The 13,300-nt window shown below is 60.1% G+C and overlaps 1 protein-coding gene across 2 annotated transcripts; it reads right to left on the bottom strand.

Annotated features, from left to right (window-relative positions):
- Positions 1-1,367: 1,367 nt before the first annotated feature.
- Positions 1,368-6,512, bottom strand: GSDMD (gasdermin D). Of its 2 annotated transcripts, XM_025394739.1 has the most exons (11): positions 6,382-6,512; positions 5,193-5,413; positions 4,771-4,963; positions 3,669-3,837; positions 3,319-3,421; positions 3,002-3,055; positions 2,600-2,686; positions 2,294-2,466; positions 2,075-2,216; positions 1,903-1,976; positions 1,368-1,767 (listed from the first exon to the last, which is right to left on the bottom strand). In XM_025394739.1, the coding sequence occupies exons 2-11, from the start codon at positions 5,407-5,409 to the stop codon at positions 1,525-1,527; spliced, it is 1,455 nt and encodes a 484-aa protein (XP_025250524.1). In that variant the 5' UTR covers positions 5,410-5,413; positions 6,382-6,512; the 3' UTR covers positions 1,368-1,524. The 2 variants fall into 2 exon arrangements, with proteins under 2 accessions (XP_025250524.1, XP_025250522.1); XM_025394737.1 differs by having other exon boundaries at positions 4,771-5,413; positions 6,382-6,486.
- Positions 6,513-13,300: the final 6,788 nt, after the last annotated feature.

Raw genomic sequence — 13,300 nt, 5'->3', positions numbered from 1 at the left:
TGTCACTATTCATAGCAATATCCCATGTCTACAAAACATTAAAAAATTAGCCAGGACTGGTGGTATGTGCTTATAGTCCAGCTACTCAGCAGGCTGAGGCGGGAGATCTCCTTGAGCTCAGGAGATCGAGGCTGCTATGAACCATGATTGTGTCACTACGCAGCCTGGGCGACAGAACAGGACCCTGTCTCTTAAAAAAAATTTTTTTAAAAAGTCCGCCGGGCGAGGTGGCTCACACCTGTATTCCCAATACTTTGAGAGGCTGAGGTGGATGGATCACAAGGTCAAGAGATCGGGACCATCCTGGCCAACATGGAGAAACCCCGTATCTAGTAAAAATGCAAAAATTAGCCGGGTGTGGTGGTGCGCGCCTGTAGTCTCAGCTACTTGGGAGGCTGAGGCAGGAGAACTGCGGGAGGCAGAGGTTGCAGTGAGCCGAGATCACGCTACTGCACTCCAGCCTGGCGACAGAGAGAGACTCTGTCTCAAAATATACATAAATAAATAAAAATAAAAATAAAATTTAAAAAAAAGATCACTGTTGGGCCTGGATACCAGGTTTTCTGGTGGATTTAATGTCCCAGTTGTAGCTGAGTCCACTGTTCCTTCTCTTTTGCAAGCTCTGCAAGTTGTGTGGCCATTGTGTGCCCTGCTAGAAGCAGGGAAGGCTAGCCATCGTGTGCAGGTAGACTGGTCCCTACCAAGGAAGGCTGTCCACTCTCCCAGGAACAATAACTCCCTGGCCACACCAAGTGTTGCGTGTCCCTCCCTGGACCTGGAGGCCACAGCTGCTGAGCTCCTGCAAGTAAGCAACTTGATGTGCCTCTGGACCTGCTTAATTCCCACAGGCCAGGGGACCTCCTCTCTCCAGGCTCTTAGCTCAGGCGAGCAGATGAGGGTGAAACGGACTAAAGGTAAGTTTCTTTAGTATTGCTTCCCCGGGAACCTCCTGTGTGGCCCCAGGAAGGCAGGGCCTGTCATCAGTCACACCTGCACCCCTAAAGCACCTGTGGGCCGAGGATGGCCACGCCCTTCTGCGGCACACGCCTCAAGCTCCCTGAAGCAGAGGTTCCTGCCATGCCTCAGCCATGGACACGCCTGGTGGAACTGTCTCACCTAAATCGCCCTGCCCTTCCTCACAGGCAGAGAAACACACAGACAGGGGTGGGCAGGGCCACGGGCCCATTACTCTAGAGCAGCCAAGCCCAGCATGGGGCTCCCCTTAGCTCTAGGGTGCAAAAGAAGCCGGACGATGCAGACACACCTGCACGTGGCCCTGATGTCCCTCCTGATCCTGCATAGGTACTGTCCCCACCCCTACCCACCCTACCCAGATCCAGGACCCCTCAAAAACTCTGCTACCAGCCTTTCCTTCGTACACCACCTTTACTGTGTTTCCCCAGCTCCTGGGCCCCATGGTAGACTGGCCACGTGGCTGCTGGGCTTCTGGCCTTCCTAGGGCTGGTAGCTGGTGGGCAAACACTCTGCCCTGCTGGAGAGCTGCCAGGCCATGCTGGGCACAGGCTAGTGGGGCTCCTGGCTCAGTCCTGATAGCAGTGCCAGGGAGGCGTAGAGTGCACACATGCGGCCCTGGGCCTGCGGCTCCCAGCACACATGGGGCGTGTCCTCCCCCAGCTCCAGGCCACACTCCTCCAGCAAGACCCAGGCCGGTGCCCCTTCACCCCAGCTGCTCCCCAGGAGCCCGGGGGGCAGGGACACGGTGCTGCGCTCCTGCCACGGGGCACTTTGCTCCAAGAGGCTGCCCACCTGCCAAGACAGGGCAGGAGTTTGTCAGATGGGGAAACCTGGGCACCTTGGGCCTGCCCATACCATCCCTTCTCAGGTGCAACAGGGCCCCTTCCACTGGCTCAGCCCATCCTCCTGCAGCCCGAACCCTCTCACCAGCTCGAGCGGCCCCAACAGGGTCTGCGACTCCAGCGCCTCCGCCAGCAGCTCGTGCTGCATTTCACTCAGCACTGGGAGAGAGTCAGGTAAGAGGCGGTTCCTGAAGGCCCATCTGGGAACGCCCACCTCTCTCCCTCCCACTCCCCACTTGCCCCCAGGGGCCGCTCACTGGTCAGCGCCCCCAGCAGGTAGACAACGGGGACGGCAAGTTCTGGCACCAGCATTCTGGATTCCAACACCAGGCACTCCAGGACAGCACCTGCTGGACCGTCCAGGGGCTCCACTGGCCCAATGCTCGGGCCCTGCTCCAGCTGTGGGCATGGGAGGGGCAGGTGAGCCTGGCTGGCTGGGCAGGCCCTGTGTGCCCCGGGCACCCTCCCCTGCTCACCGCCTCCTCCAAGGCTCGCAGGGCCAGCTGGTCCCGCAGCACCCCCTCCAGGCCCTCCAGCAGCAGCTGGCACAGCTCTCTGTCCAAGAGCTCCAGTTCCTTGGAGATGGCCTCCACCTCTGCCCTTAGGCCCTGGAAGTCTTCAGTGAACGTCCCCTCCGCAGGGACCCCATCTGTAGGAACAGAGGAGCTGGCACTGCCTAGGTGCTTACAGGGCCCTGGAAAGCCTTGGTCAGGATAGGCAGACCCCAGGGGGCAGAAGGAGAGCCCACCAAAGGTCCCCAGGGCGGTCAGGAGGGTACTGACCTGCCGAGAAGTTGTGGAGGCACCCCATCATGGAGAGGACTGAGTGCAGCTGTGGCCAGGCGCCTACACTCCTGGAAGGCTTGTGGCCTGGGCAGGGGTATGGGAGGGCAGGGGTGGTCAGTGCAGGAGATGGGTGTCTGAGCCAGAGAGGGCTGAGGCCTTCCCTGGGCCGTCACAGCCCCGGTCACCACCTCTAACAATGGCAGCCCAGGGCGGGGGGGGCCAGGGAGGCCCAGGGTCAGCTGTCCTGTGTCACCCCTTGTGTGTGTATGGGGGGTGCCCACCGCCTCAGGGGGCTGCCCGGCCTCCCTATGCCCTGAGAACGTGAGAAGAAAGCCTCAATTGCCAAGGAAGCGTGCTTTTCCCACTGAACACCCCACGCTGGGGTCTCTCGGTTCTCACCTGTCGGGGGCGGCTGGAAGGTCCTCTGCTTCTTATCCGGGAAGAGAAGGATGTCTGCCAGCCAGGTGGGAACAGACAGGGACAGGCATGTCACCTAGATCCCAGCCTCCCCTCCCCTCCCCTACTGGGAGCTCCCTTCCAGCTCAGGCCCTGCCCAATCACCCACACACCAGAGCACAGGACCTCAGCCACCTGCCAGACACAGGACGTTGTTCAGCCAGGGGCCCACAGCAGCCCATGCTGGCAGGTAGCTCTCCCCAGGCCTCCCTGCTTCTCTTCCAGAGCCTGGGCCCGAGACACCCCCAACTCCAGCTCACCCAAGTCAGAGTTAATAACCAGCTGGGCCACTCGGAATGCGAGGATGCTGCCCGAGGGGATGGTGACCGTCTTCTTCTGGCTCAGGTGGCCCTGGCCCTCACCCTGAGGCATGAAGATGGGCTCAGGGCTGGGCCCTGGGCACCAGACTGTGGGGTATGGGTGTGGGCTGGGTGCAGGTGTGGGCTGGGTGCTGGGGGCAGGCCTGCCACCAGGTGACTTCAGCTCCGCAGCCAAGCACAGGGCTGGGAGCTGCTCTGAGGGGCCTTGGCAGAGCCCAGCCCCGCAGCCTCCATCACCCGCCGCTGCATGCCCATGTGGGGCCAAGTGTGGCCCGGGGCTGGCTACATACCTGCAAGCACATGGCTCCCGGCAGGGAAAACTGGCCCGAACCCTCCCGCTTGTGGGTCTGTGTGACTTCCACCTCCTTCTGCGTCTGTAGCACCTCCGTCACCACATATACGTTGTCCCCGCGGCTCCGCAGCTGCTGCAGGATTTTGTGCTCTGGCTGCTGCAGGTGCCTGTGGTCCGAGAAGCCACAAGCTCACTGGGCCACAGTCCCCGAAGATGTCTTCCCTCCCCTCACAGCCCCATGCCACTGGGGGAGGTGGTGCAGAGGGGCCTCCAGACGTCTGTGGATGCCAGGGCACCAGTAGCCTCTCTGTGGGCTCTCCACGGGGACGGGATCCCATGGGGAAAGGTGGACTCGGGGACTCCAAGTCCAGACTCGGGGAGCAGCCCCCTCATCTGGGCCCCTATGTTCACACCACCACTTGTCCTCACAGCAGCCTGGGGCTCAGTCTGGTCCTTAGGATCCAGTGCTGGCAGCTGAGGCCCCAGATGACCCCTGCAGCGTCCTTCCACAACCCGGTTCCAGCCACAGCGCTCCTTTGCCTTTGGGACTTTTCAGATGCCCCAAGGTTGTGACCTTCCCAAGAGCAAGGCTGGGACCGGGCACAGTGGCTCACCCTGTAATCCCAGCCCTTTGGGAGGCCGAGGCAGGAGGATTGCTTGAGACCAGGAGTTCAAGACCACCCTGGCCAAGACAGCAAAACCTCACCTCAAAAAATAATTTAAAAAATAAATAAATTTTTTTTTTTTTTTTTTTGAGACGGAGTCTTGCTCTGTCACCCAGGCTGGAGTGCAGTGGTGTGATCTCGGCTCACTGCAAGCTCCGCCTCCTGGGTTCACGCCATTCTCCTGCCTCAGCCTCCTGAGTAGCTGGGATTACAGGTGTCTGCCACCACACCCGGCTAATTTTTGTGTATTTAGTAGAGACAGGGTTTCACCATGTTCACCAGGCTGGTCTTGAACTTCTGACCTCAGGTGATCCACCTGCCTCAGCCTCCCAAAGTGCTGGGAATACAGGCGTGAGCCACCACACCCGGCTAAAAATAAATAAATAAAAGCAGGGTTGCTTGGGGTCGGTGGGGCCCTGCCCTCTTTGGGCCCACCTCTCATGGAGCAGGGTCTGCCAGGTGTTCGGGTCCACACTCAGTGAGTACACATGCATTGAGGTGCTGGAGCTGTCAGACACCGAGGCCCCGCCTGCGATCTTCGCCTGTCCTGGGGCTGACAGTTCCACGCCGCCCCGTAGCTGCCCATCCACGGCATCGTAGAAGTGGAAGGTGCTGCCACGCTGCAAATCTAAAGCAAGGCCAGACCTGAGGCCCTGCCCACCCACCCCGCCTCTCCCCTGCCCCCACCAGCCCTGTCCCATAACCAGGGCAGAGGGACCTTTGGAAAAGCCCTGCCCTCTGGAAGGGAGGCCCAGAGCTAGAGCCTGCAGAGCATGGCAGGTGGCTGGCTGGACCTGGCCCACTGCCCTCTCCCACCCAGCCTCCCTGGGGCTCTGCCTCAGCACCACGTCAGGCACCTGGTTCTGGGGCATCCGGCTCCAGGATGTCCTTGATTGACAGGTTGAGAGGCTTATAACACGGTTTCCAGAACCATGAGCTTGAGGGCTTCCTGACCACCAGGAAGTAGGGCTGGAAGCCAGGGGAGTCCTTTGGGCTGGTCATGGGGATGAGCTCCCCACTGTGGTCCAGCTCCTGGACCACTCTCCGGACCACCCACTCAAAGGCTGACCCCATGCTCCTGAGGAGGGAAAATGGGTGAGGCATCGTGCCCTCCGCGGGGGGCAGGAGGGAGTGGGAGAACGGTCAGTACCTGGATGCCTCCCATGGTGGGGGACTCCCTCCCTCGAGAGCAGGCCTGCCCAGCTCATCCTGGGATGCTCCCGCTGGCAGAAAACTCCTGTCCCTGGCTGCTCCCCAACACAGAAATAGTGTCCTCCCTGCTGTCTACGGGGCCATGAGCACCTCCAGCCCGGGACAATGGGGCCTGATGCCCAGACCTGCTCTAACACAGAGGGCTCTGTCCGCTAGAATGGCTGCCTCTGGCTGCGAGGAAACAAGCTGTCACCTCCTGAAAAGGCACAGGGACTCACTGTAAGACCCAGCCAGAGTGTCGCCCCATCCCAGCTGCGTCCTCCAGGGCCTTCTCTGTGTCTAGGCCACCTGTCCAAGGCGGAGGCTTCAGGCGTTAGAGGCCATAGCGGGCCTCTGCTGGAATAGGGGTCACCTGGGCCCCAGTGGAGGGGCCGCGGCTGCCCCAGGAAGCCTCTGAGTGCCGGCCCTGCTGAAAGTGGAGGCTGGGCCCAGAAGGCAGCTGGGGGCGGGACGAACACCAGCCCGGACACCTGGACCTGGACGGCGGACCTGGGAGTCAAGCCCAAGCCCAGGTCCAAAGGCGGGGCCCCTGGGCTGGCCAAGGGCAGCCTTCCCCGCAGCCTGGAGCTTCCCTCCCCGCAGCCCGGACCTTCCCTCCCCGCAGCCCGGACCTTCCCTCCCCGCAGCCCGGACCTTCCCTCCCCGCAGCCTGGACTTTCCCTCCCCGAAGCCTGGACCTTCCGCCCCAGTGTGCGGCGCGGAGCCTTCCGGGTGAACGCTGGGACCGTGGACGCAGGGGCGCAGCAAGGTCAGCATCCCCGACCCGGGAGCCAGCGACCGGCCCCACCCAGGAGCTCCAGCCAGGCCAGGGGAGGGAGCGGGGCAGCAGCTCACCGTGACCGTCGGTGGCCCGAGGGGCGCGTCTGGTCTCCCTGGGAGCTGTCCGGCGAGCGGAATTCCGCGGAGGTGCCCAAACCTAAAAGTGAAACTGCGACCCGAGGCAGGGCCCGCCCAGGACACCCTCCCGGAACTGTCCCGGAGAGCCCGCCCCCGGCCCCCTTCCTGCCCCCTCTTCCCGCAAGTCGGCCTGGAGCACCAGCCTCGTGCGTCCCGAGGAACCTCGGCCTGGCGCCCCATCCTGCTAGGCTCAAACTTCGTAGGGCTTTGTGGTTTTTCTTAAAATTCTGGACCTGTGCCTGGGCAGATCACCTGAGGTTGGGAGTTCAAGATCAACCTGACCAACATGGTGAAACCCCGTCTCCACTAAAAATACAAAATTAACCGGGCGTGGTGGCGCATGCCTGTAGTCCCAGCTATTCGGGAGGTTGAGGCAGGAGAATCGCTTGAACCTGGGAGGCGGAGGTTGAGGCAGGAGAATCGCTTGAACCTGGGAGGCGGAGGTTGAGGCAGGAGAATCGCTTGAACCTGGGAGGCGGAGGTTGCAGTGAGCCGAGATCATGCCATTGTACTCCAGCCTGGGTGGCAGAGTGAGACTCCCTCTCAAAAACAAACAAACAAACAAACAACTTTGGGCCTGTGCCAAAGGGTCTGGGCAGATATTCCAAAGATATACAAAATGTAGAACTTGCCCTCAAGCAAATGCAAAGATGCTCAACATACTTAGTCATCAAGGAAATGCAAATGGAATCCACAGAGAGATACTGCACACCCACAAGGATGGTCGTATTACTAAAGGTGAATAACCAGCACGGGATGACATGGAGTCACTGGAACGCTGTGCAGTGCTGGTGGGAATGTCAACCCATGTGGCCCTCTGGAATAAGCCTGGCAGCTCCTCCAAGAGTCACCCTGTGACCCAGCAATTCCACTCCTAGCTCCACCCACAGGAACCGAAAGCAAAGACTTGAACAGATGCCTGTGCACCAAACTTCGCCGCAGCATCCTTGGCCATACGGCAGCATCCTTTGCCATAGCAGCAAGGTGGAAACCCCATCCATTCACTGAGGCATACATAGACTAAACATGGCCAGTCCAGGCGCTGGAATCCAGGCCATGGAATGGCGCCCACGGTCAAAAGGAACAAGACCCTGAGGCACTGGACGACACAGACGGACCTCGGAGACATCATGCTAAGTGAAAATCCAGGCACAAGGAGCAGATGGCGTGATCCCGCTCACATGACGTGTCCAGAATGGGCACGTCCAGAGGGCAGAAGGGAGATGGCGCTGCCGGTGTCCGGGGGAGGGAGTGGGAGCGACGGTTGCTGGTTTGGGGTTTCTTGCTGGGGTGAGGAAGTGTTTTGATATTGGCCGTGGTGGTGTTTGCATACCTCTGAATATGCTAAAACCCACAGAATTGCACACTTTAAATGGATGAATTGTATGATATGGGAATTATATAATTATGTCTCATTATAGCCGTTATTTTAAAAATCTAGTGCCCAGTAGCAACACCCAGTCTCGGCACAGGCTCCCTCAGTGCCCTGCTGACCTAAGTCATGGTGGGCCCGGGGCCAGGGGCCTTGGGCCCGCCCTTGTACATGGTAGTCCTCACACCCGGCCCTCCCAGCTGCTCTGAGGTTGTGGATGGGGCCATTTGGGCTTGGGCCCGACTGCCAGGCCTGAACACAGTGGGGACGAGGTGGTGCCCTGTGGGTCCCTTCTTGTGCTGTTTCCTGGCTCTTTTGCGTATTTTTTATTGTTTGTTTTGTTTTGTATGAGGCAAGATCTCTCTGTCGCCCAGGCTGGAGAGCAGTGGTGCAATCCCTGCTCATTACAACTTCGACCTCCTGGGCTCAAGTGATCCTCTCTTGTCAGTCTCCTGAGTAGCTAGGACTACAGGTGCTCAGCACCACACCTGGCTAAGTTTTTGTTTTTGTTTTGAGACTGAGTCTCGCTCTGTCACCAGGCTGGAGTGCAGTGGCGTGATCTCAGCTCACTGCAACCTCTGCCTCCCAGGTTCAAGCGATTCTCCTGCCTCAGCCTCCCGAGTAGCTGGGACTACAGGCGTGCACCACTGTGCCTGGCTAATTTTGTGTGTGTGTGTGTGTGTGTGTGTGTGAGCTGGAGTTTTGCTCTTTTTTGCCCAGACTGGAGTGCAATGGCATGACCTCAGCTCACTACAATCTCTGCCTCCCAGGTTCAAGCAATTCTTCTGTCTCACACTCCGGAGTATCTGGGATTACAGGTGCCTGCTACCACACCAGGCTAATTTTTTTGTATTTTTAGTAGAGATGGGGTTTCACCATGTTGGCCAGGCTGGTCTCGATCTCTTGACCTTGTGATCCGCCCGCCTTGGCCTTCCAAAGTGCTGGGATTAGAGGCGTGAGCCACCACACCTGGCCCTGAGTTTTTAGAATTATTTAATTTTTAGTAGAAAGGTCTCATTATGTTGCCCAGGCTGGTCTTGAACTTCTAAGCTCAAGCGATCCTCCTGCCTCAGCCTCCCAAAGTGCTGGGATTCCAGGGCTGAGCCACTACACCGGGCTTGGGTACTGTTTTGCAGACGAGCTGGGTCTAAGGTTTCATCTCAGGACACACTGCTGGGCAGAGCTGGCTTTCCTCCGTGACCCCGGCAGCCAAGGAGCCCACACACTGCTGCCCCTGGAAGCCAGCGCCCTGGGGTGTGGCAGCCCGTCCCTGCTGGGTGACAGGGCCAGCACGTGGTGAGCTGTTGTGCTGCAGTCTCCATGGTGAAGATGGAACGAGCTGGGCACATAGCATCCCTGCAAGGCCGCAGGTGTTGGGGGCTGCTTCCCCCTGCCCTGTCCTAGCAGCCACTCCTGATGGGTCAAGGTCCTGGCTGGGGCAGGGTTGGGCAAGGAGGCTGCAGGCTCTTTTGCTCACCCAGATCCTGCAGCCCAACCTTGAGCCCAGCTGGAGGTGTTCAGGGCAGGGGTGTTGTGGCAGCCTGGGGCTCTGCACCCTCCACTCTTCACCACCACATTCTGCCTCTTGGCCTTTCCCTCCAAGACCTCTGGGGCCACAGCAGACCCCCACCCTGCCTGGCTGGCCTGGCCTGAGCCTCACCCCGAAGGCTCTGTCACGCTCCCTCATTCATCCAACAAATGTGTATTAGCACCTGCTGCTAGGTGATCTTCCAGCAAACAAGACAAGGTCTCTGCCCTGGTAGGTCTGAGGCTAGTACGCTGAAGGAGATTTCTGATGGTGTGTGCATTGGGATGCTGCAGCCACAAATAACTGGAAATTCAGATGCCAACAGAAGGAAACGTTATCTTAGGTAATCAGAAACCCAGAACTGCTGTGTACCCCAGGCTGAACACAGGCAGGCCTGAGAGCTTTGGCTGGTGATGGGCACCTAAAGCGGGGGGTACCCAACTCTGCCTGGCGGGCTTCTAGCTCTGGTCCAGCTGGAGCCCATTAGCTGGGTGTGGGCCCAGAATCCTTGCTCATAGTGGCAGGAGACTCCAGAAGCCTGAGTAGCGACTAATGAACGCGTTTGTGCGCGTTTGCATGCACGTGCGTGTTGTGTGGGCGTTGGGCGCGTGTATGCAGTGCGTGTTTGTGTGCATGTGTATGCACGTGTGTGTTGTGTGCATGCTTGTGTGCTTGTGCATGCATGTGTGTTTGTGCACGTGTGTATGCACGTGCGTGTTGTGTGCGTGTTTGCGCGCATGTATGCACGTGCGTGTTGTGTGCGTTTGCGCATGTGTATGCACGTGTGTGTTGTATGCATGTTTGTGCGTGTGTGCACGCATGTGCGTGTTATGCTTATGTGTATGCATGTGTGTGTTGTGTGCATGTTTGTGTGTGCATGCATGTGCATGTTGTGTGCGTGTTTGTGCGCGTCTGCACGCACGTGCGTGTGCGTTTGTGTGTGTGTGCACACACGTGCGTGTGCGCGTTTGTGCGCGTGTGCACGCACGTGCGTGTTGTGTCCACGGGTTTGTGCTCACATAGTGCATGTACACGTGCATTTGCTCATGTGCTCCAGCTCGTTGATGCAGGCACGCGTCTGCATTTAGAAGCATATAAGTGGGACTTTGTGTTCCTGTGTGTGACATGTTGCTGTGTGTGTTCATGTGCAGGTCAGGGTGCGCAGCAGGTTTCACGCCCGTGGCTGTCCGCTGCCTGAAGATGAGCCCCTCTGGGCCTCCCCCCTCCTCCCTTCTCCCCTCCTCCTGCTTTTCTCCTTTCCTTTGCAGCAAAATTCCTGGAAAGCCTGCGCTGCCTCTAGGTCTGTGGTGCGCCAGGCCCCTCCCAGACACCAGCGGGAGGTGGCGGCCTCCTGAGCGCAGGGCGGGCCTTGCCTCCAGCAGGGTTGTGAAGAGCCCAGGCTTATTTTCCGGGAAGGCCTCGCTGCCTTGTGGGGGAATGGGGTGGAGGCGGCAGGCACGACAGCCCCTGTGGGACTTGGTCTGAGGCCAAGCCGGCGCCGTCTGTGGGCAGGAGGGGCAGGTGAGGGCCCGGACGGCTGAGGGGGGTGTGGCCCACTATGCCTGCAGGTCAACGGGCAGTGAAGTCATCTCAGCTTCCAGCTGGGCGCTGGCGAGGACAGGTGCAATGACAGCTCTGTCCACACTCAGTTCTTTAATAATGACAGGAAGTGCTCGAAGGAAGGCAGAGGTCAGCCTGGGAGGAAGGAGGGAGGCTGGCCCTGCCCCATTGCTCCCAGCCACCATTCACCAGCGGGGCCAGAAGTCTTGAGGGCAGGAACTCTGCACGGAGAGGGCAGCCCCTCCGTTGCCTGTGTCGGGGTTCATCCGTCCTCCCAGTTTACGGAAGTGGGCAAGGTGCCCTGAGCCAGGTCCACGCAGGTCCTGGGGGGCCAGAGCCTGGGGGACACCACGTCCCTTCTGCTGTGTGTGCAGAGTGAGCGGCGGGTGGCGGGCGGCGGGGCTCCAAGGAAAGGCGACCCTGGAGGCGGCTATCTCGGAGTGCGGCTGAGGGGCCAGCTCCTCAGAGGGGGCGCCTCTGCCCTGAGCAGCGTCCAGGCCCCTGGTCCTAGGAGCCGAGACAAGCGCTGGGGTGGAGGTGCGCAGAGCACAGAGGAGGGCACCAACGAGAGAGGTGATCTCGGGGCAGGGAGGGGCACCAGGACCCCATGCCTGACGGCAACCTGGACAACCCGGCCTGTGGAACCAGCCCCGTGCAGGGCGGGACTTCATGTGCCTGCCAGACCTTGTCCCGGCCTGGCAGCAGCTCCTGAGGGGGTCTGGGGTGCCAGGGAAGTCCCCACCATGTCCTGGCAGCCTCACCCCTCGCTGGCTTCTCTGCCCTGCCCTGCCCCTCTCCCACCCTCTCCCCCCTTCCCCCCCCCGCACCCATCCCCCTGCCCCCTCCCCTCCCCGCCTTTCCCACTCTGCTCCCCCTGCCCCCTCCCCCTCTCCGCCTTTCCCAGTCTGCTCCCCCTGCCCCCTCCCCCTCCCCGCCTTTCCCACTCTGCCCCACCCTGCCTCTTCACAGCTTCACCTTTCCTGGTCCTCTTACCCGCTGCGCTACACACAACCCACCCCCCAGCCCCCACCTCCGCCTCCGGGGCTTTGGGCGTCTGAGCCCACGTGGGGCAGATTGTGGTGATGGGGCCTGGTAGGAGAAGGTGTCGGGTTCTGAGGCGCCCCAAGAGTGAGGAGAGGCAGGTGGCAGGGGAGCCCTGCTAAGGCCAGCAGCTCCTGGGTACCCCACGGCTTACACCCTCCCCTGGGGCAGAGGGCGATGGGGTTAGGGGCCAGCCACTGCCTGCAGAGAACCCAGGCCTTGCCTCCCAGTGCTCTTCCCTGGCGCGCACCCCCCATCCTGTCTCCTTCTGGGGTCCCTGCCCTGAGGCCTGTCCTTTCCTCCCCAGCTCCGGGAGGAGCGTTGCTGCCTGGGCAGGTTTGGGGTGGGCTTGAGGGAGGGTGACACAGAAACGTGCCCCACCTGGCTCTGGCTTTCTGGGCCTCTGCCTCTCTTCACTTTGCTGGAAGCAGCCGTGACTGCCGGGATCCAGGCGTTACTTTGGGGGTGGGGAGTGTTTTCCGTGCAGACGGGGACCCCGCGCTTTGGCCAGTGCTTAATGCCCATGGAAGCCTGGCACCAAGAGATTCACACCCTCCACCCACCATGGTCCCAGAGAGCCTGATGGCAACGCCTGACCTCAGGAATAGGAGACCAACAAAATACACTTACTTGGCTCGGTGCGGTGTCTCACGCCTGTCATCCCAGCACTTTGGGAGGCCGAGGCAGGCGGATCACATGAGGTCAGGAGTTGGAGACCAGCCTGAGCAACGTGGTGAAACCCCGTCTCTACCAAAAATACAAAAATCAGCTGGGCGTGGTGGCATGCCCCTGTAATCTCAGCTACTTAGGAGGCTGAGGCAGGAGAATAGCTTGAACCTGGGAAGCAGAGGTTGCAGTGAGCCAAGATCACGACACTGCACTCCAGCTTGGGGGAGGGACAGAGCAAGAATCCATCTAAAATAAATTTAAAAAAATACACTTTCTCCCAAAGGTGCCAGCCCAGAGGGCCTGAGGGCCTTGCAGTGGAAGGTGAGTGTCATGCGCGTCTGTGACAGTGGGGAGAGTGGGATGCGGGGGACCCACCGGACCTCTAGGGCAGTTTTCTCCTACCATCGCTTTCTCCCTCCACAATAGAGGGCACAGGGGGCATCATGGGGCACTGGCTGTGGCCAGCCAGACACCCGTTCCCACCTGAGTGATGCATGACTTTCCTCAATCACTTTTGCCAGCTGGAGACACCCAGCCAGCAACACCCTTGCCCTGCCTCGGTCCTCGTCTTCAGGGCTGGCTCAGGCCCAGCGCCATTTCTGCCACAGAGGGCGGAGGGCCACAGTGTCACAGCCTTCTCTGTACCACGTTCGGTGGGCCCCATGCTCTTGTACTGCATCCAAGAA

This window comes from Theropithecus gelada, chromosome 8 (assembly GCF_003255815.1).
Source record: "Theropithecus gelada isolate Dixy chromosome 8, Tgel_1.0, whole genome shotgun sequence".
NCBI classification, from domain to species: Eukaryota; Metazoa; Chordata; class Mammalia; order Primates; family Cercopithecidae; genus Theropithecus; species Theropithecus gelada.
This window is presented reverse-complemented; position numbering and strand designations above follow the sequence as displayed.